We start from the raw sequence: 22,793 nt of genomic DNA on the forward strand, positions 1-22,793 counted from the left end.
GGACCCAGAGAAGGTTGCTAACATGATGGACTAAAGAAGCTGACACAATAAGACTAGCTTAATTTATGAAGAAGAAAAAAAAAGAAGAAAGAAGGAAGGAACCACGGATTCTAAAACATGCATGCATATTAAGAGAAAGCTGCTATACTACGGGGTATAACCTTAATAAGCTTTTAAAACTGATATCAAGAACAATTATGCCATCCTAAAACCTTTTCTTTATTGACACAAAGAGAGTGTATTTATTGTCCACACCACCACAATACAGCTACCAGGTAACATGAGATTTTATGTTGCCTTTTCTGATACTCCACATCTCATTCTGCATTGGTGACATTCTCATGTTAATGGGAAGAGGTCTTCACATTACAAATTATAGGTTTACATTTGGCATTAGAACTGTTTCAGATAAATGTCACGTAATGCTGAGAGTATAAAAATTGTAGGCTCAAAAGTTATTTGTCACTTTGGGAAACTCAGAAAAAAGAGCACTTCCAGAAAAATATATTAAATTTTTTAAATCAAATTTTAAATTAGTCTATATATTTTAAAATCTAAATTACTAGATAAACTTTGAAGAAATCAATTCTATCCCACCTAAGGTCAACTTACGTAATTTAACAAGTGCATTTCTCTTTTCACCATGCTCAATATAACCAAAATTAACTTCCCAACTCTTCAAGTCTTCTTTTTTATCACAACATTTATTTCCACAGAAAAACTGGCCTGCAATAAAGAAAGGAATATTGGCTATGATAGCTGGTGACAATGTTTATCTGTACAATCTGGGAATTACTCCTGAAATTTACTCTTAACATACATAAATTCTTAGTTCTAGGTAGTCAGCTTTAAAAAATAACCTAGCATAATAACTATAGTATGCTCAATAAATGTATATACAAGTATTAAATCAAAGAGCTGAAGAAAGGTTATAAAAAAAAAAATCAGTCACAGAAGGCTTGCTTATTAGAGATAACACTGTATAGATCAGGGTTTCAGCAACTCCCTGGTTAGGAAATCTTATACTTCGGAAAATGGAAGTACTAAAAAAATATACTCAGTAATACCCTAAAAAAATAATTATATTTCCATTGTACATGTATTTACACCCAGGTGATTCCTTTTTAATATTTAATAATAATTTTTAAATTGATTAAAATTCTTATTTTAAGTAGTAACATTGTGGCTTCTATTTTAAGTACCAGCATAAAATGGCACTTAAAGCATGTTTTAAAATGGTAGCACTCTGAGATAAAGTAAAATAAGTAATCAAATCCAATGTTCTAAATTTTAGAGTTACCTGACACTAAAATCAACACCACATTATCATGCCCACTGTATATTAAAACATTCTGTAAAAAAGGACTAACACTGATGACCTAAGAGAAAAAAATAAACTACTCAACAACTATTTACTTTCACAGATGAACCTTGTATTTGTACAAAAAAGAATTTTTATCTCAATAATTTAAACCCACAGAAAAAAATCTAAACTTTTCATAAAAAAGAAATTATTAAAATGAATTTTGAAAATTATCAGTCCAAACAGCCTGTAACTTTTCTAAATTGGCATTTTTTTACTCATTCCAAATGAACAGTTCATCAATCTGTGCATGTTCAGTAATGGCTCTACTGATAAAACAGCAACAAAATTATAATTCTAAATCTGATCAATAGCTTTCCCTTACCAACTAATCCTTTTTTCAGTTATAGTACCTTAAAGAACGCTCTTCAGTTTTTTTAAAGGCAGCCTTACTTACCATCACCTGAAAATTCCATTTAATAAAAGTACAAAATTTTACAATGGTGAGACATTTCAAAATTTCTCATTGTTTAGATAAAAACACAAACTAAAGTGTAATACTAAGAAAAGTTAAAACTAGCTTTAAATGTATTCTTTTTCCTTCTCCTTTAGAGTATCTTCAGGGCTGATTCTTCATCTAAAAAAAAAAGAAAAATTCCTACTCCTTAATTTGGCCTTATTGCAGATCCAGTTTTATACTTCACAGAGACATCCAATTCATGGAGGATGTAAAAGATCCACAATGGTGGCATCAATGTTTAATCATTTTAAAGTGCAACCTTTATTTTCAGTTTAAAGGTTCTTTAAATTATTAGTTTAAAATTATTTCCTAAATGCTCTTATGTAGTTTTCAGGAGCATCAACACTTTAAAATGCAATTATCAATAAAGGGCTTTTATATCATGAGACAGTAAAGATATTAATTTTTCAGAGATTTATGAGTAGATTACGACAATGCACAGAAAAAGCTTTTACTGATTGCCTACCAATGTTTGATCTTTTGCCATAAGACTAAGTATTCGGGCTCAATCTCAACAACATCCCAAAGTAAGAACTAGCCTGTCCAAAAATTCTATTAGGTTCAAAGTGATATTTAATCTCTACATTCAAAATGTGATTAGGCTGGAATACAGTAACACCAACTCATTATTTCAAAAGTTGATAAAAAGAAAAACTCAAGTATTCACCCTTTATTACTTTCCTTTAACTCTTTAAACATTTTCTACTTAATCTCCATTGAATGTTCCAAAAGCAAAAATTTAAAGGTAAATATCACTAAAGCATTATATTTTGACCTTTACTAGTAATATATCATGAATACACTGTCTCTAATTTTACTTTTATAGATAATCATTTACTATATACATGAGTAATAATCTTACCCAATGACTTCAATTCAATAATATAACAAAATAACCTTATCCTATTAAAAAGTAAAATTTCAAAAAAGAATTACCTTTTCCTGAAATTACTTCTTTTTCTACTCGCCACCTAAATCCAAACTAATGAGATAAAAATTACATTTATGCCAGTGTAAATTTAAACACTATTTAAATTACATATACATCTAAACGTAGAGCCAACAATTGACATGATGACATTTACTAACCTATAAAGCAAACCTAATTCACCAGGAAGGGAAGATGGCAGCGGAGTAGGAGGACCATAGGCTTGACTTGTTCCATGAATACAACTAGGTAACTATCAAGTTACCCAAAATACCCCAGAAATCCGTCTATAGACTGGCAGAACAAACTCCACAACTAAAGGTAGAGAAGAGGCGACACCATAGTAGGTAGAAAGTGTGGAGATGTGGCTTTGGAGAGAAACAAATTGTGGCTGGTAGGGAGGGAGCTATGGTCACCAAGAAGGGTGAGAGACAGACTAGCACATGGGGTGGGGTGGGGTGGGGCGGTGCACGGGGAAAATGAATCCACATAGCAATTGGCTTCAAAAGCAAAAGAGGTCAAATGTGGTGAGTTCTTGCAACCAGCAGTGCTTAAAGCCTGGAGTTTTAAAGCTCAGCATGCTTGGCTCTGGGAGACCTTGGAGGACACTGGGGCTACTCTTGGACAAAAGGGCAGGACAAACACCCCGTGGATATACAGTGCAGAAACAGTGATCTGAAGAGTGCCTGGGGCATACAGTGCAGAGGTTAGCTGCCCATCTCTGAGCATGTCCCAGAAAGGCAGTGTTCATAGAAAGACCCCTCTGGGCATAAAGAAACTGGCCAGCAGCATTTCCCTCCCCTACCCCTCAGCATAAACACAGGGCCATCTGTGGAAACCAGCGCAGTGCTGACACTCACTACCTAACTTGCTTACACCAAGCCCTGCCTGCCCCCATGCTCCAGAGAACCCTCACTGCCCAGGCTCGCTTGCCTCGGTCCCAGCATAGTGGGCCCCCTCCCGCAGATGACTAGCCCAAACCCATTCCACACCACGTCTCCCTACCCAAGAGTTTTGCAAGGCCTTGGTTCCAGCAGTGGCAGTGACAGGTCTCATTTCACAAGCAGACCAGAGCACACCTAGTTAAAATGGACCACATTCAGGCCAGAGACCAAACACTGCCTATGACAGGCAAAGAGAATCTTAGCAGACGACTGGCCTGAAGGATAAAGCAGCCAGGACACAAAAGCAGAGTACACACTGGAGACACTGCTAGAAGCACCAAGCCCTGGAGCATAGGGGACACTACACTGCAGGGCACTATGGGACCTCTTCTTCATAAAGCCAGTACCATCAAGAACAGGAGACATAGCTGACTTTCCTAACACAGAGAAACAAGCACAGAGACTTAGACAAAATGAGAAGACAGAGGAATTTGTCCTAAATGAAAGAACAGGACAGGCCATGGCCGAAGACCTAAGCAAAACAGACATAAGTAACATACCTGATGGAGAATTTAAAGCAATGATCATAAGGATACTCACCAGACTTGAGAAATGAGTGGAAGGCATCAGTGAAACCATTAACACAGAGATAAGGAATAACATAGCAGAGATAAAGGGCTCAGTAAATGAAATGAGAAACATTCTTGACGGAATAAACAACAGGCAAGAAGAAGCAGAGGAATGAATTAATGACCTAGAAGACAGAGTAGCAGAAGGTAATCAAGATGAACAAAAGAAAGAAAAAATTATGCAAAGTGATAATAGACTTAGGGAACTCAGTGACTCCAACAAATGTAGTAACATTTGTATTACAAGAGTCCTAGAAGAAGAGAGAGAAAAGGGGGTAGAGAATTTATTAGAAGAAATAATAGCTGAAAACTTCCCTAATCCGGGGAAAGAAGCACTTAACCAGAACTAGGAGGCAAAGAATCCCCAACAAAATTAACAAAAGCAAATCCACACCAAGACATATTATAATTAAAATGACAAAATATAGTGATAAAGAAAAAAATATTAAAAGCAGCAAGACAAGACAGTTACATACAAAGGAAATCCCACAAGGCTATCAACAGATTTTTCAACAGAAACCTTCCAAGCCAGAAAGGAACGGCATGATCTAGTCAAAGTCCTGAATGGGAAAAACCTACAGCCAAGGATACGCTATACAGCAAGGCTATCATTCAGAATAGAAGGAGATAAAGAGTTTCCCAGGCAAACAAAAACAGGAGGAGTTCATGACCACTAAACCAGTCCTGCAAGGAATATTAAAGGGGACTCGTTGAGGGACGCCTGGATGGCTCAGTCAGTTAAGTGTCTGCCTTCAGCTCAGGTCATGATCCTGGAGTTCTGGGATTGAGTCCCACATTGGCTCCTTGCTCAACAGGGAACCTGCTTCTCCCTCTGCCTGCCTCTCCCCTGCTTGTGCTCTCTCTCTCTCTCTCTCTGACAAATAAATAAAATCTAATAAAAAAAAGAGTTTAAAAAAATAAAATAAAGGGGGATACTTTGAGAGGAAATGAAAAACCAAAAATGAGAGTATGAAGGTAGGAAACACATAAGCAGTAAAAATGAATACTTCTGTAAAAAACCAATCAAGCAACTCACAAAATAGCCACAGTAGACAACAAAAAGAAATAAAAGGCCTCCAAATCGGTAAGGAGGAAGTAAAACTTTCACTATTTGCAATGACATGATACTATATACAGAAATCTGAAAGACTCCGCCAAAAAATGACTAATCAACAAATTCAATCAAGTCACAGGACATAAAATCAATGTACAGATCTGTTGCATTTCTATACACCAATAATGAAGCAACAGAAAGAGATATTAAGAAAACAATCCCATTTACAATTGCACCAAAAATAATATGATACCTAAGAATAGACCTAACCAAGAGGTGAAAGACCTGTACTCTGAAAACTAAAAAACGCTGATGAAATAAAGTGAAGATAACACAAAGAAATGGAAAGACATTCCATGCTCATGGATTGGAAGAACAAATATTGTTAAAATGTCTATACGACCCAAAGAACTCTACACATTTAATGCAATCTCTATCAAAATGACCAACAGCATTTTTCACAGAACTAGAACGAACAATCCTAGAATTTGTATGGAACTGCAAAAGACCCTGAATAGCCAAAGCAATCTTGAAAAAGAAAAGCTGGAGGCATCACAATTCCAGACTTCCAAGTTACATTACAAAGCTGAGGTAATCAAAACAGCACAGTACTGGCACCAAAAAAGACACACAGATCAATGGAACAGAATAGAAAACCCAGAAATGAACCATAATTATATGGTCAATTAATCTTTGAAAAAGCAGGTAAGAATATCCAATGGGAAAAAGACAGTCTTTTCAACAAACAGTGTTGGGAAAACTGGACAGCAACGAGCAAAAGAATGAAACTGGACCACTTTCTTATACCATACACAAAAATAAATTCAAAATGGATTAAAGACCTGAAACCATAAAAATCCTAGAAAGAGCACAGGCAATAATTTTTCCGACATTGGCCATAGCAACTTTTTTCTAGATAGGTCCCTTGAGGCAAGGGAAACAAAAGCAAAAATAAACTATTGGGACTACATCAAAATAAAAAGCTTTTGCACAGTGAAGGAAACAATCAACAAAACTAAAGGCAATCTATGGAATGAGAGAAGATACCTGCAAATGACATTCTGATAAAGGGCTAGTATCCGAAATATATAAAGGACTTACACAACTCAACACCCAAAAAACAAATAATCCAATTAAAACATGGGCAGAAGACACGAACAGATATTTCTCTAAAGAAGACATAGAGATGGCCAATAGACACATGAAAAGATGCTCATCAGGGGCGCCTGGGTGGCTCAGTCATTAAGCGTCTGCCTTCGGCTGAGGGTGTGATCCCGGCGTTCTGGGATCGAGCCCCACATCAGGCTCCACTGCTGGAAGCCTGCTTCTTCCTCTCCCACTCCCCCTGCTTGTGCTCCCCCCCTCGCTGGCTGTCTCTATCTCTGTCAAATAAATAAATAAAATCTTTCGGAAAAAAAAAAGAAAAAGAAAAGATGCTCATCATTTATCATGAAGGAAATATAAATCAAAACTACAAGAAGCTATCACATCACACCAGTCAGAACGGCTAACAACAACAACACAGGTTTTGGTGAGGATGTGGAGAAAGGGGAACCCTCTTGCACCACTGGTAGGAATGCAAACTGATACGGCCAACCCTGGAAAACAGTATGGAGGGTCCTCAAAAAGTTAAAAATAGAACTACCTACAATCTAGCAATAGCACTACTGGATATTTACCCAAAGAAACAAAAACACTAATTCAAAGGGATGCATGCACCACTATGTTTACAGCAGCATTACTTACAATAGTCAAGATACGAAAGCAACCCAAGTATCTATCGACTGATGAATGGATAAAGATGGAATATACATATATACATACTCTACATACAACAGAGTATTATTTAGCCATAAAAAATGAAATCTTGCCATTTGCAGCAACATGGATGGAGCTAGAGCATGATGCTAAGTGAAATAAGTCAGTCAAAGGAAGACAAATACCATATGATTTCACTCACATGTGGAATTTAAGAAACAAAACAGATGAGCAAAGGGAAAAAAGAGAAAGACAAATTAAAAAAAAGACACTTAACTATAGAGAACTGATAGTTACCAGCAGGGAGGTGGAGGGGGAGGATGGTAACATAGGTGATACAGATTAGGAGTGCACTTGTGATGAGTACGAGGTGATTAAAATAAAAAGTTAAAAAAAAAAAAGCAAACCTAATTCTCATTGTGATAGCTTTTTTCCTCCTTATAGGGCTCCAGGTATTTAAAAATACATTTGAACAATTACCAACTTATCTGTTAAGGAATAATATTTTTTACTTTTAAACTACCTATTAAAAGGTACAGGTGTTAGGCCATAAGATACCTAATAAAAAATATTTATCTTGTTTTATGACACTGAGAAAAAAAGAGGTTATGGTACAGTAAAGAGGCAATATACTATATTTTATATATATATGTGGCATATAGCAAAAGAGTTGGACTGTCTGGGTTTACATCTTGGCTCCACCACTTAACAGCTTTATAATACTGGCCAAGGTATGTATGTATGTATGTATTTATTTATTTATTTATTTATTTATTTATTAGGATTTTATTTATTTATTCAACAGAGATAGAGACAGCCAGCGAGAGAGGGAACACAAGCAGGGGGAGAGGGAGAGGAAGAAGCAGGCTCATAGCAGAGGAGCCTGACGTGGGGCTCGATCCCACAACACCGGGATCACGTCCTGAGCCGAAGGCAGACGCTTAACCGCTGTGCCACCCAGGCGCCCCTGGACAAGGTATTTAATGCTCTTGTGCCTCAGGTTCTTCATATGTAATGCAGCGATAATACAATACCTACTTCTTTGGATTAAGAGGTTTAAATGGGATAATACACACAAAGTACTTAGAATAGTACCTGGTACATAGTATCGCAGAGGTTAGCCAACTATGGACTGCTGCCTATTTTATAAAGTTTTATTGGAACACAACCACAATCATTCATTCAGGTATGGCTCTTTCCGCACTGGCAAAGTGATGCACAGGGAAGAGAAAGGGGACCCTCTGGAGCCCTAAAATGGAAAGCTGTTAAAACTTCGCTCAAGATTCCTAAACATAACTTTGTTTTTTGGCTAAAAATAATTTTTCTCCACTGTCTTTTTAAGATCTTTCATATTCATATGCTAATTTTCTGCAGTTTTAGTAAATGATTTCGTTTTCTACTCAGTTTACTATAATGGTTAAAAGCTCAGCTCTAGAATCATGCAGACCCAATGTAAGCTCTACCATTCATTAACTAGCTCTGTGGCCTTGGAAAGTATCTTAACTTCTCAGTCTACTTCCTTTTTATGGATTAAAAAACCCAATCTTATAGTTGTTGTATTAAGAGAAATAATTCAGATGAAGTGTTCAATGCCTGGTTAACTTTGTCTATTTTTATTTTATTGCCTATTATTTGAAGTAGGAAATTTTGTAGTTTAAAGGCAACTGGGGGCTCAAATATTTGAAATTATTCTGATTAAAGTCCAATAAAAATAAACCCCTCCCAGTCTAGGGGAAAAAATATAACATTCAAAATAACTCTGTTTAATTCTATTTTTAAGCCCTTACAGGTATGTAAGGACTGCTTGCCATCCAACATATATATCAGGATGCCCACTGAAGCACAGACAAATGTGTACAGCAACAGTTTCCCAACTTTTTCTTCCATTCATTAATCTATTCAACAAATAACTATTAAGCAACTACTTACTGGGCTTGGCACTCTGCTGAAGATATAAGATAATCAAAATAGTGTCTATTGTCAAGAAGATTATAATTTTATAGGGGGATAAGAAATATAACAAACAAATACAGTATATCCCACTAGTTAAAGGCTGTATAGAGGCTTTGCCTCAACGTGTTTTTACGTTCTTTCCTGACATACATTTTCCTACTGGTGGCCTGGATTCAACACTGAAGTTACTCAGAATTTCGTGATAAATCTCCTTCTCTTACTCTACCGTCTAACACAAAGAGATCACACATGCAAGCAGTACAACAGACAGATCCTAACTTCTGAAAACACAAAGTTCCATGAACATCTACTTGGATTTCTTTGTAGAAGAAAAATAAACTTCTAGCTCATTTAAGTCAGTGTTATTTAGGAGTGCTTCAGTCCCTGCAGCTGATTCTAATCCTAACTGATGCAACAATCCAACCAAACTCTCAAGATGAAAGGGAAGAAGTAATAAGGAAGGGAACAGGTGTGTGGGACAAAGGCTGGAATTCACTAAAAATGCCCCAAGTAATAGGCACTGAGCAAGGAGCTGATTAATTAAAAGTAAATAAAACAGTCTTTGTATAAATAAAACTATGAGAAAATGCATCCTAAGCAAGGAAATCAAAGGCACTATTCTTTTTTTTTTTTTTAGATTTTTTTTTTTTAATTTATTTATTCGACAGAGATAGAGACAGCCAGTGAGAGAGGGAACACAAGCAGGGGGAGTGGGAGAGGAAGAAGCAGGCTCATAGAGGAAGAGCCTGATGTGGGGCTCGATCCCATAACACCAGGATCACGCCCTGAGCCGAAGGCAGACGCTTAACCGCTGTGCCACCCAGGCGCCCCAAAAGGCACTATTCTTAACTCAAACATGGTATGCCAAAAAAATTGTCATCTTTTCCCTTAGAAAAGATACCCCTCATATATATGGGGTAAGGGGCATATGGGAAATCTTTTTGCCCTCCCCTCAATTTTGTTGTGAACTTAAAACTACCCCTAAAAAAATAGTCTTAAAAAAAAAAAAAAAAGGCATCTGCCTCACTCCACATTTCCTATTTCTGATTTCTTACTTGGATTTACCCTCATATCTAATTACTCACCATGTTCTAATAGGAAAATGTAATTTGTTTCAAGATTATCCTCTTAAAGTATGATTTCCAATAATATATTATGTTTTTTAAATGGAGAATACAAATATTTAATTATTGTTTTATGTACACTTTCTCCCCTCAACTAGATTATAGGTTGTTTTTAAAGGGCAGTCATGTTTTAATTCAGAGTGCCCTGCCCAGTCCTTAATAAATACTGAAAAGCAATCAACAAATGAGCCAGCACTGAAAAAGCTGCTTTATTATGTGCTCCTAGAAAGATTTGTATTTCATACTTGACTAGCAGTGTAGTAACTTCAAGTAACTCCAATTGTGGGGGCTTTTGGATTTGATGTGATCAATAACTAGTACAGGGAGGAGAGCCAGCTCCTAAGACACCAAGGAAGTCTTTGGGATATGTGATGTGCGTGGGTTTGTAAACAGGGTTGTAAAACTGGACACTCTTATCTATAATAATATTGTGAAGCAACCCACATATTATAGGCACTATGGAAAAAAATATTAAACCAATCATGGTTCTGAGATTTAACTAATTAAATGAAAAAGAAATTCTTACAATAAATAAATCTAAGACAACTTTTTAAATAGATTGTCTGTCTTAATACAAATGTTGTAATACAAATGTACACTATCCAAAACATACAGATTTATGCAACATTCCCTCTCCCATTTCAAACTGAAATCATCTGTTCCGGGTCACCTTCTCCAGCTGCAAATGTGAAATTTGAGATAGAAATAAAAATTACTTTGGTACCAACTAAAGTAAGATATAAAGCAGGAACGGAAATCTGTCATTACTAAATAGCACTGATAAGAGTTAATTCTACTAGAATAGACATTGGTATAAAAGAAGACATGCATCTGCCTCTTTATAGATGGTAATTTATTTGAAAAAAAAAAAGCCTATCAATTTCAAACATCATCTGTGAAACAAGACATCATTTTGCAGTGTCAAATCATTCATTATAATCAGCAGAGTAAGGATGAAACAGGATCCAGTAGCCACTTGTGTTTAATTTTAGACTATTCATGCCTCGGCTCACAAAGCACCCTTGACTAAGGGGCCCTTTGTAAATTTCATAGCTACAGAGGTTAAATGGTCCAAATGATACTTCATAGATGCAGGACAACCTAGCTCATTCAGCACCTTTAAAAGAATAATGTGGGACGTGATAGTAAAATAAAAAATAATACTGTACTTAAATAAAAACCTTCTGTAAATAAGGCATACCTTATTTTCTTTGTATCTACTGAGATCTGCTATGCAGTATTCCTTGAATAACTTATCATAGTATTTCTTTGCAAGTTTCTTCTCCCTAGATCCATAAAAAAACATATAAATCTTTTTTACATTTAGATTTCAACCACAGTTTGCTACTTGGAAGCAATGTCAAATAAATAACGTATATGATATAAATATTAATGCTTTAAAAGAGGCCTATTACTTACATGTGCATAGAATACCTGGATATTAACTATTAATAGTGGTTCTCTCAGGGAGGTAAACCGGAAGATTAACAGTCAGAGGAGAGGAGCCTTGCTTCTCGCTTTTCACCTTCTGCAATGTTTGCATTTTTAAAACCACTTTCAGGTATGATTTTTTCCCAAGATATTTAAAAAAAATTTTTTTAAAGCATATTACAGGACAACAAACAATACAGTAAAAATGTAACACATTTTCTTTTCAAGACAAAGTCAAGCAATGAGAAGTCAGTTAAAACTGCTAAAAATTACCCAAAGAACCAAACCAGACTCAATACTCCGAGGCATGTTTTTATGTCCTCCATTGAGAGCTCCTCCATGTCAGGGCCAATGTCCCTTATGCTGGAAGCGTAAGAAAACACAGACAGAGCAGGAAAGACAGGACTAGAGCAGTTTAGGCATTACATCAGATGGCTAAAATTACCAATTCATGTCCATTTCATCCTCCTCATTCCATAGGAATCTATGATTTTCTCGTATAACATCCATGTCTGTCTTGTCATTTTCCCTGGAAAATAAAACTATTTCAATTACACATAAACACAAAATTATTCAAATTTAGGAGGCTAAACAGTTTTGTGAGATTTTTTAACACCTGAGAAAAAGTACATGAAGATAGTTTTATGTGTGAATATAATCATATGTACATATCCTTTTTTTTTTTTTTTAAGATTTTATTTATTTGACAGAGGGAGGGCCAGCCAGTGAGACAGGGAACACAAGCAGGGGGAGTGGGAGAGGAAGAAGCAGGCTCCCAGTGGAGGAGCCCAATGTGGGGCTCAATCCCAGGACTCTGGGGATCACGCCCTAAGCCGAACACAGACGCTTAACGACTGAGCCACCCAGGCACCCCTGTACATACACTTCTAAAAACAATTTCCATATTGGGGCATCTGGGTGGCTCAGTCGGTTAAGCGTCTGCCTTCTGCTCGAGTCATGATCCCAGCGTGCTGGGATTGACCCGTGCTTCTCCCTCTCCTCCCTGCTCTGCTCTCTATCTCGCAAATAAATTAAAAAATAATAATAATTAAATAAATAAATAAATAAATAAATAAGACACTTATAAACACTGCTGCTACAAAGCAAGTTAAGTGGATAAGGCATCCATTCACCTTTCGTACTGGCTTCAATTATACAGATGGTATTAAACCACCAAAGCCAGGATGAGAAACCTGAATGAACACTAAGTGGATAAGGAAAAATAATGAAAATAAGTTTTAGAATCTAAAAAAAGTCAGTAATCCCATCCCACTGAGATCCCATTTAAAAACTACATGAAGAGTTTTCCATATCTCATTTTACTACAGCTTCCTAGAAAGACTGAGTAAGGGCAGAAGAGTATATGTTAAGATTCTAACAGTTTGGGGGTAGAACAAGGGATTTTTGGGAATACAGGCTAAATTGAGAGGGAGATAAATTTGGGGTAGATGAAATCATATAAAGTTTTATAAGGCTCTATCAAACTCAGAAAATTATTAAGTCAGAGAAAAAAACCACACACAACCAAGAGGCTCTGATAGAAGAGCCTCAAATATAAGAAGGAGTTGGTTTTTTTCCCGTTTGCCCTATCTTTTAAAAAGCAATCCCAAACACTGAGGTCTAAAAAGTTAATTACTGAAAAGATCCTCGCCCCAAAAAATTTTTTTAAAAAATTTACTGCATAATCAGACATATGAGTATTCCTCACATAACCTGTTATCACCAAGCACAGATCTGGCTCAGCAGGCCACCTGAGACCTATTGCCTGAGAAACGGGGTTCATGATGAGGACTCAGCAAGAAGTTATGGACAGCCTCTACACTTTAGGATATTACAAGGGAACCGGAATGGAAAGCAGGAGAGAATGACAGGATCAGAAGACACAGCAGCTGTGGGTCATTAAAGACATCCATACTTTCCTCCCATTCTATGCAAACTTCATGACACTTACCCCAATCGCCTGAAGTCTTCTTTTTTGCCACCATAGTACAAAATATAGTCATTTACAAACTTTGTGTGCCTTTGATACTGAATTGCAAAAAATTAAGGATCTGATTTGCTAAGGAGTTGTTCTTTGTCTATGATATACGAGTAAGTAAAGAAAAACAGTATAAGTTTACTTCATTTTTTAAATATGCAAAATCTACTATACATGCTTATGAATTAAAAAAATATCTAAAAGGGGGCGCCTGGGTGGCTTAGTCAGTTGAGCATCCGACTCTTGGTTTCAGCTCAGGTCCTGATCTCAGGGTCCTGGAATCAAGCCCCACATGGGGCTCCACGCCCAGTGGGGAGTCTGCTTGTCTCTCTCTGTGCCCCCCCCATGCTCTCTTTCTCTGAAATAAATAAATCTTTTAAAAAATACATCGAAAAGGGTAAATATTAACTGTTAGGAGTCAACACTGTAGAGCAGAGGGGCTTTCACTTTCTACTGAATACTGTTTCTACTGTTTTGAACATTTTTCAAGCATATACTACTCTTGTGATAAAATATAGCTCTACCTGGAGAGAAAGAGAGCTTCCTATTCTATTGCTGAAATATACACAGCCTCACACCAATATTCATTTTAATCATAATATGAAAAATACATTATAGTTTCTAAAATTCAAGGTAAAGAGTACAATTTACCTTTTATTACCATAACATTTAATTATTCCAGTAATGATAAAGCCTCTAAAATAGAAGATACAACTTTTATAATATTAAATCCTAACATTAGGCTTTCAAAAACCTGTAAATATTAAGAAATCAGATGTTCTTTTTTTATACTTTCTTTTAAGAATTCAGTCATGTTTATTTTTAACGCAATATAACAAGATATTTTACTTTTTGTTTAAAAAAGCTTAATCATATTCTCTCCAGTGCTGAACATGCAAATAAGAGAACTGACCTCATCCATAGTACTGCCTGACTACATCCTATTATATCAGAGATAAATAATGACTTAATTCATCACAGTATGTTCTAACAGAATATTGAATCAGAATATGATACTTCCAAGACTGGCAATAAAGGAGCTAACCTTTCAGAAAAGAAAAAAGAGAAAAGCTAGATATCCAGGGATTTGGGTCCTTTCTAGCTGTTGGTCTATCTCTAATTCATCATATGACCATGACAAGTCACTTCAATCTTTTAGGTTAACAAATTTTTTCGATCAATGGTCAATATGCAGGTAATACAGTACCTGTCACAACAGCTCAGCTCGGTCATTTTAGCATGAAAATAGGCACAGATAACACCTCACTGAATAAGCACAGGAATGTGCCAGTAAAACTTTATTTACAAAAACAGGTGCTGAGTGGGACCCCGCTTCCAGGAAGATGGGAGTACACAAAGATGTACTTCTCCCTATTCTTCCCACTAAGAAAAACTAAAAACCTTGGAAGTTATGTCTAAAACAAATATCAGAAGACTGCAAAACATGAGAAGAAGGCATAACAGGTAGGGAGCTCAAGACCCATGGTATGACATGGTGGTAAGCTCCCCAGATTTTTTGACTCATAAACTCAGGCTTGGAAATGAAGAAGCTAGCAACCTGAAAATGTCAACAAACACAGACAAAAAAAGTCCCAACAAAGCCTGCTCTCTCTAACTGAATACCCAGGATAGAAGGCAGCCTAACAAGACAGGTAACTTTTAGACAATACCTACTCTACTCCAGCCAAAAATTCTAGAAATAACTGTGGCCCCACCTCCACCCATGCCAGAAAAGGAGACCTACACTTCCACCCTCACCAGGCTGTAACTAAAAACCCCAACACCCCCAAATGAGTGATGTCACAGAAGGCACAATAGATGTTGAAATGCAAAAGGAACAAGTAGCAGATGAGATCTATGGGAAAGCTAAGCTATTGGGTTAGAAGAGGAATAAATTGGCGGTAAGAGAATTTCTATAGCTTTAAGAAAAGGATTAGGAATGATAACAAAGTGAAACAGATGTCAATAGGTAGGGAATGTATCTAACTGCCATCGTCTCCTTCTCTTAACCTTGACTGGAATGATAAATACACAGAAACACGTCAGGTCTTGCTTGGCTTCTCTTTCATTCTCCAATATTCCCAACAGTAACATGGATGGCCAATGGTAGCAGTTAGTGTAACAACCCACAGTCTTACCAGGAAGTTGAGGTGAGATGTGCCTATAACAGGGAAGCAAGATATAGTTTAATGACAGCCCCAAATTATGACTGAGAGGTGAAGCCACAACAGGCCTGAGGACAGCCCACAGACACATCTACTTCTAGATACAAGTTTCACAAAGACCTTAAACAGCCAAGAACCAGGTAGTAAGAGAATAAGAGTTAAAATGAGTCTAATGATAAGAGCAGTATTAAAATGAGAAAGGTTGAGGGGTGCCTGGGTGGCACAGTCATTAAGCGTCTGCCTTCAGCTCAGGGCGTGATCCCAGCGTTCTGGGATCAAGCCCCACATCAGGCTCCTCCACTGGAATCCTGCTTCTTCCTCTCCCACTCCCCCTGCTTGTGTTCCCTCTCTCGCTGGCTGTCTCTCTCTGTCAAATAAATAAATAAAATCTTTTAAAAAATAAAAAAATTAAAATAAATAAAATAAAATACAATGACAAAGGTTGAGAGCCTGGCAAAAACAGGTTGGAAAAATATCTTCAAGTTAATTGACTTTGTAAACCTATTTACAGATCACCAGTAATATGTTTTATTATTTTTGTCTTTAAATCTTTCTTACGTATTAATAAAAGAGAATGGTACTCAAAAGTATAAGTGACAAGAGTTACACATCAATAAACAGTTACCCTGCGGGGCGCCTGGGTGGCACAGCGGTTAAGCGTCTGCCTTCGGCTCAGGGCGTGATCCCGGCGTTATGGGATCGAGCCCCACGTCAGGCTCCTCCGCTATGAGCCTGCTTCTTCCTCTCCCACTCCCCCTGCTTGTGTTCCCTCTCTCGCTGGCTGTCTCTATCTCTGCCAAATAAATAAATAAAATCTCTTAAAAAAATAAAAATAAAAAAAAATTAAAAAATATTTTAATAAAAAAAAAAATAAAAATAAAAAAATAAACAGTTACCTTTACAAATATAACATAGGTCTACCTGACTTCACAAGATTTTATGAAATAAAAAAGTAGATTTTGAAATATTCTATTAGTTATAAAAATCCAGAAATATAAAAAGGATACAGCATCCATAGCTATGAGGTGAAATCTTCTATTTCTCGCTTCTTCCCTGTAAAGACAAATTTTAAACAAATTCTAATGTCTGTATTCTAATTCATAGAATTAATCCCCAAGTCCCCGAGTTTATAAAAACATCTTAAACCGAAAAAAGTAATTTACACTGAGGTACATACCTGTCCAGCAATTCTGCTGCAACTTGTTTATGGGCCACTTTTCCATGTTTTTCTTTCTGAAATGGCTTTTTGAGCAGTAAATCATCTTCAACTGTCCTGGTTTGTAAAGAAGAAAAATTACTAAAAGAGTTCATTTTTCTCAAAGGATGTTTTCTGTTTCTTCATATTTTCATAATTGGAACATGTTTTTAAAAATTCAAGTCTTAACTTAAAAAAGTCTCACTGATCTTTAATGAGACTTTTGTCTCCTTAAATAGCTTAATTAATATCTTAACTTTATTTAATATTTATAAAATGGAGAAAATGAAATTAACAAATAGGTTCTGATGTCAGACACCCAAGTTCTGGGATCCAAACTTGGGCTCCGTCATTCACTATCTTTTTTTTTTTTTTTTTTTTTTTTTAAGTTTTTTTTTTTTTTTTTNTTTATTTATTTGACAGAGATAGCGACAGTCAGTGAGAGAGGGAACACAAGCAGGGGGAGTGGGAGAGGAAGAAGCAGGCTCATAGCGGAAGAGCCCGATGGTGGGGCTCGATCCCACAACGCCGGGATCACGCCCTGAGCCGAAGGCAGAAGCTTTAACCGCTGTGCCACCCAGGCGCCCCCGTCATTCACTATCTTAACCTTAAGTAAGATTAAGTTACTTAATCTCTCCATGCCATAATTATCCTCTTTGGAAATGCAGAGCTATTGAAACTTTTGGTAATGAATAATACAAAAAAATAAGGGCTGATTATAAGTGATACAGACTATAGATGATAAGCCCTAGTTATGAAGATAGATATAACCCTAGAGTAGGAACTCTTCAACTAGATTTGCTCAAATTCTGTTCTTACAAAGTAATATTTTTAAATGAAAAATCATGAAAATGTAAAGAATCACACAATATAATTGTAATTATTTCTGTTCTTTCGGTTATCCATGAAGACTGAGTACCCAACAAAAATGTTCAGTACCATTTAGGATGCCTAATACATTGCTCTCGGTGTGAAAAAAAAGAAGCAATTTTTTTAAGTTTGGTTAATATGAATCAGTTAACCACTCCTAAGTTAAAGATAAAATCAGTTCCTAAGCACTAAGAGCTGAAAACAATGCTCCTTCACACAGCAACATCCCCAAGATGCGACCTCCTTATAAGGGCTTTATATGCTGACAGTTCTTGTCCTTTTCAATGCAATAAAAACTTCCATGAGCTCCTTCCTTTCAGCACTTAGTCTGCTCATTCACAAAACCATAAAACTGCACTGTATCACAATCTCACCCTCCATGTTAACCTCATTTTGAAGTCACGTACTACCAAAGGGACCACCAACCAAGCCCCCTTCTCTTAGCTATGGTGTTCACAAGTAAAGTCCTTAACAGCTGAATGAAAAATAGATGCAACAGAGAAATCCAAGACTTTTAATTGATTTTTTCCCCACTTCCCTTTCCATAAATCCCTTCACAGCATAAACATTTTCTTATTTTTCACATAACTATTCTCAAATTCTTGAGTCAATTCATTCTAGTTTAATAAACGAAAATTCATTCAGTAGAGCAGTTGTCTTCACACACAAATGCAACCCAAAAACTTTCAATATTACTTATTTATACCTCATCGCAATCTAGAAAGGATCTGAAACACAAATCAATAAGAAAAAATTACTTACCTTTTTTTCCTTTTGTTAGATCGTCCACCGTGTTCATCATCACTAAAATCAGAGTCATAGCCTCCATGACCATGCATCTAAAAAGGAGTAGAGAGTCGGTTACTTAGAACTTGTTGCCCATAGTTCAGGAAACAGAATAGTTAAAAAATAAGTTATCTTTAAAAGCCATAATAGTCGTAAGAGATCATGGTGGGTATATCACTGTTCATGGGCTATCCAGCCACCTAAAACTTTCATTCACTTTGAAATAACCCACTTACCCTTCAGAAAATGAACACTTTCCATTTTAATTACCAGGAGGCTACTCTTTTGACTTTCTCATTGAAAACAAGATCTAGAAGCTGCCGTGTGACTGCATACAAGGTTGAATGATGCTTCACTTTTGACTCAGAGTACTAGCAGTTGCTGAGTATTTATCATCAACTTTGTTCCAGACATTATGGTAGGTCCTTAACAAACACTGCTTCTAATTCTGCAAGTTAGGCATTAACTCCACTTTACAGATGAAGAAATCAAGGACAAAGTTAATCAATTATACAGCAAATAAGCAGCTAAACTGACCTACTTGATTCTTAAGCTCATGATTTCAACTACTCCAAACTGCCTCTGGAATATGCTAACATGATTATATTCCATTAGATTTACTGTATTTGTGAACAGTACACTATCAATCCATTAAAACTTTCCTTTTTTTTCAACATATGTTGAGATTTCCTTTTTCTTTTAAACCTAGTTTCTTCAAGGTAAACAACCTTGCCTTTTGGCCTAGTTAACTATATCTTATTCCAATTCATTTTTTTTTAACTGAAATTCTTAGAAATATTGAAAGATCTCAGTTGTCACTCAGTTGTGCTGGAAGCCTCTGGTTGCAGCATTATATCGAATTTGGGACACACATTAATGGGGAATCGGTGGATGATTTCACTTTTGATGACATACTCAATTCATACGGCTACAAGGAACTAGTCCCGGTCAAATGACATATCAAAACCTTTAAACTTTAATATTTACTATTACAAGTGCAGCAGGAAAATGAGGAAAGAACTCCCTAAACTTTATTGCATTGGACCTAAGACAAGGTGTGTTCCTAGTCCTGGCTACCCTGAATAAATAAAGTCTGTGATCTTTTTCAAACTTAAGTGTGTGGGTGTACACCTCTCTTCCCTGTCCCACAGAATTCTATAGAGAGGAAGGTCCTAGCCCAGGTTAGAGGTAAAGGTTAGAAGGCCACAGTTCCAACTCTATCCTCCCTTTATAGGTCATCACCTGCAAATCTCACACCCTTTAGGTCAACTCCTTGCTCCAGCTGTCTATCACATCTGTTGACTCCATACCAGCTTCTCACCCTTTATGTCCTCATTTTCTTTACATCTTGATGGGGGTCAACCACTGTGTGGAGCTTAGAGATATATTCTGGCATTAGCCGACCATAGTACAAATCCTAGCTCTGATCTTTTCATTTGTCTTTCGTCATGTATGTTCCTTAACCTCTCACAGTTTCCCCTTCATAAAATTAGGCTAATAAGAGTACCGGTCTCATGGGACAGGACATTAAATGAGCTACAACATATAAAGAGTTTTAGAACAGAGTCTAGTATAGTAAAATGCTGTAAATGTTTACTAATATTAACGTCATCTTGTTCCCACAACCCGCGACACCACCTCCTATCCTTGCTCCCCCCTCCCCTTTTCCCTGGTGTCTTCATCCATCCCATACCCATCTCAAATCAGTGGTTGCACTAAAAAGCTCTCACTCACTTCGGGATACGAATCAACTGACAAGGGTCGAGAGAAATTCGAGAGATGCCGGGTGTCTCTAGAACCTACCAAAAGAACAACAACAAAAAGGTAATCAACTAGTAGCATATGAGGAACAAGTTTGGAAGTCCTTCTCCCCAACCCCAAATACGCTCAAGGCCCTTATCACACGCCCCTTCCCTCCTCCCTGCTCGACCAAGTACGCCCACGGAGTCCTTTCCCCTTTTCCCGGCAGCTGCAGCGACGACCCACGGCCTGAGCGAGCCGCTGCAGGATCCGTCCCGTTCGCGCCGGCCGCGCAGCCTCTCCACCGCGACTGCCGCTGCCGCCGCCGCCCGCTCCCCGCCCCTTCCTACGGGTCCCGACTGGGCGCCGCTTCCGGTCCGGCTCGGCCACGTGTCACATTTAAATGACACCGTCCTCGGGCGCGGCGAGCTTGTGCTACAGCCAGAACAACCCCGGGAAACAAAGGCAGCGGAGAACAGGGCCGGGAGGGGAGGCAGAGGCTTCCTGCTTTCTCAAGTCGCGGCCCTCAATTTTTTCCAGGGCCTCCTTCCCCTCGGGAGCCTGTCATCTAGTGTCGTGTGGCACTGCTCACGCTACGCCCACGCCCATCGTTTGAAAATGTTTTGTTTTAGAAAAAGCCCTGCCTGAATATCACCTGCCGTTCTCTTTCTAGTAACCTTAGTAACGCCTCCTCGGAGCATCCTCGTTGAGCGTCTGTCTCTGATCTGCCTCTCCTCCCCCCTCCATAAAACAGTTCTCATAATTAGAACAAAAATAACTTTACATCGTTTCGCCACCCACACAATAGATACCATTCCAAATGCAGCGCTGGTAGCAGAGGAGCTCATGGAATACGGGAGGAAAGGAAGAACAGGGAATAGGGGAGATTTCACAGGGTCGCAGCTTCTCTGCAGACAACCACCTGGCACATGAGAAAAGGGATCCAAAAGATTTCCTTTTAAAAAAGAAGAAAAAAAAAACCCACGTAGGCAGGAAATTTTAAATTATTTGAGTTCCACCAAGTTCTCCCTGTGTTTTACCTTTTCTGTGTTATGATGCCCCGTTCTGCTTTGCAGACTAGTTACTAGGTTCAGCCCTTGTCTGTCTTCATCTGATGCTATTCATCCTTACTGCCTCTTCGGTACCCGACATAGTTCCTTGGAAATCAGAAGCGCTAATTAAATATTCCGTGAATTGAACTGGCACGCCACTGACTTCTATAGTGAGCCCATTTTAGAGAAAACCTTGGCACTTAACATACATATCATGTCACATCTTTTGCACTAAACAGAAGATAATGATATTCAAGGCCCCTTTCTATTCCTGACAGTAAATTATAGATAAATCCTGTTTTATTCAATGCAATGAATGTGATCTTAAAAATCTATAAATTAAAGTATTGTCAATTCGATTATTTCAAAATACAATCAGATTATACTTTTTTTTGAGGGGAGAGGGGAGGGGCGGAAGAGGAAGGGGAGAGAGAGAGTCTTAAGCAGGCTCCACACAAGGTGCAGAGCCAGATGCAGGGTTTGATCTCAGGACCCTGAGATCATGACCTGAGTTGAAATTGAGTCCAACGCTAAACTGACTGAGCCACCCAGGCGCCCCAGATTATACTTCAATAAAAACATTCACTCAAAAATTTTAAAGTAATAGGAAACCTCACAATTTAACATTATACTATACTGAATTACTTTGTCAAGCAGTTCCTTTTTTGGTAAATATCTAAAATCTATATTTAGCTCTTTTATTATTACTAAAACCAAGCACATCTGTACCTTGTATTCAACTCACTTACTACCAGTGTTTGACATTTAATAGCATTTTTCTACCATTCTTGGTATGTTTTTGTCTGCTGCTTCATTTTGCTCTTAAAACAAGCTCTGTTATCAGCCCCATTTTGCATGTGAGAAATTAAAGCACAGAACTTAAAGCCACAGACCTGGAGAAGGTCTTGAACTAGGAGTGCTTGTCTCTCTACAAGACTCCATTTTCTCTCTGTCTCTGTGTCTCTGTCAATTTCTCCCTCTCTTTTTAACTCTTTGATCGTGTGGAAAGTAGCTCCTGGTTCTAACATTTTAAGAATTTCAGATCTATTGCTGCCAGACCATTGAACCAAAGATTTGCATTTTTCCTTTTGAGGCACAGTCATTGAAAGAGAGAAAATAGGAAATATATGTTAGGGATAGATCACATGATCTGAACTAAAAACAATTTGTACAGGATAGAAAACCTACCTGAACAAAAAACCTCAAGTTAGCACTCAGAGCTTAACAACTGTAAAAACACAAATATTTATTAAGTGCTTGCTCTGGGCAGAGCACTGTTCTAGTCATCAGGGTTACAAATATGTAAAAGACACTTCTTGCTCTCAAAGGTTGACAAGTAATAGAGAAAGAACATATAGTATAACATCAGCAATATATTCCATGGGGGCGCCTGGCTGGCACTGTTAGTAGAGTGTGCGACTCT

At 37.4% G+C, this 22,793-nt stretch overlaps 1 protein-coding gene across 5 annotated transcripts in view; it reads right to left on the bottom strand.

Moving 5' to 3' along the window:
* The window catches only part of LOC100480232 (protein FRA10AC1), a 38,858-nt gene extending 18,153 nt beyond the window's left edge, over positions 1-20,705 (bottom strand). The window contains exons 1-10 of one of the 5 annotated variants that reach the window (XM_034662966.1): positions 20,565-20,705; positions 20,313-20,377; positions 18,555-18,631; positions 16,905-17,000; positions 16,735-16,780; positions 13,536-13,612; positions 12,030-12,113; positions 11,355-11,439; positions 2,760-2,805; positions 613-726 (exon numbers count right to left, since the gene is read on the bottom strand). In XM_034662966.1, coding sequence (XP_034518857.1) covers positions 613-726; positions 2,760-2,805; positions 11,355-11,439; positions 12,030-12,113; positions 13,536-13,612; positions 16,735-16,780; positions 16,905-17,000; positions 18,555-18,631 — 625 coding nt within the window. In that variant the 5' untranslated portion in view covers positions 20,313-20,377; positions 20,565-20,705. Of the gene's footprint in view, positions 1-612; positions 727-2,759; positions 2,806-11,354; positions 11,440-12,029; positions 12,114-12,386; positions 12,789-13,535; positions 13,613-16,734; positions 16,781-16,904; positions 17,001-18,554; positions 18,632-20,312 lie in introns of those variants that run through there. The other 4 variants (XM_019796274.2, XM_019796273.2, XM_002916097.4 and 1 more) reach the window with 4 other exon arrangements.
* Between the last annotated feature and the right edge of the window lie 2,088 nt (positions 20,706-22,793).

The sequence above is a fragment of the Ailuropoda melanoleuca genome, chromosome 6 (genome assembly GCF_002007445.2).
Source record: "Ailuropoda melanoleuca isolate Jingjing chromosome 6, ASM200744v2, whole genome shotgun sequence".
Taxonomy (NCBI): domain Eukaryota; kingdom Metazoa; phylum Chordata; class Mammalia; order Carnivora; family Ursidae; genus Ailuropoda; species Ailuropoda melanoleuca.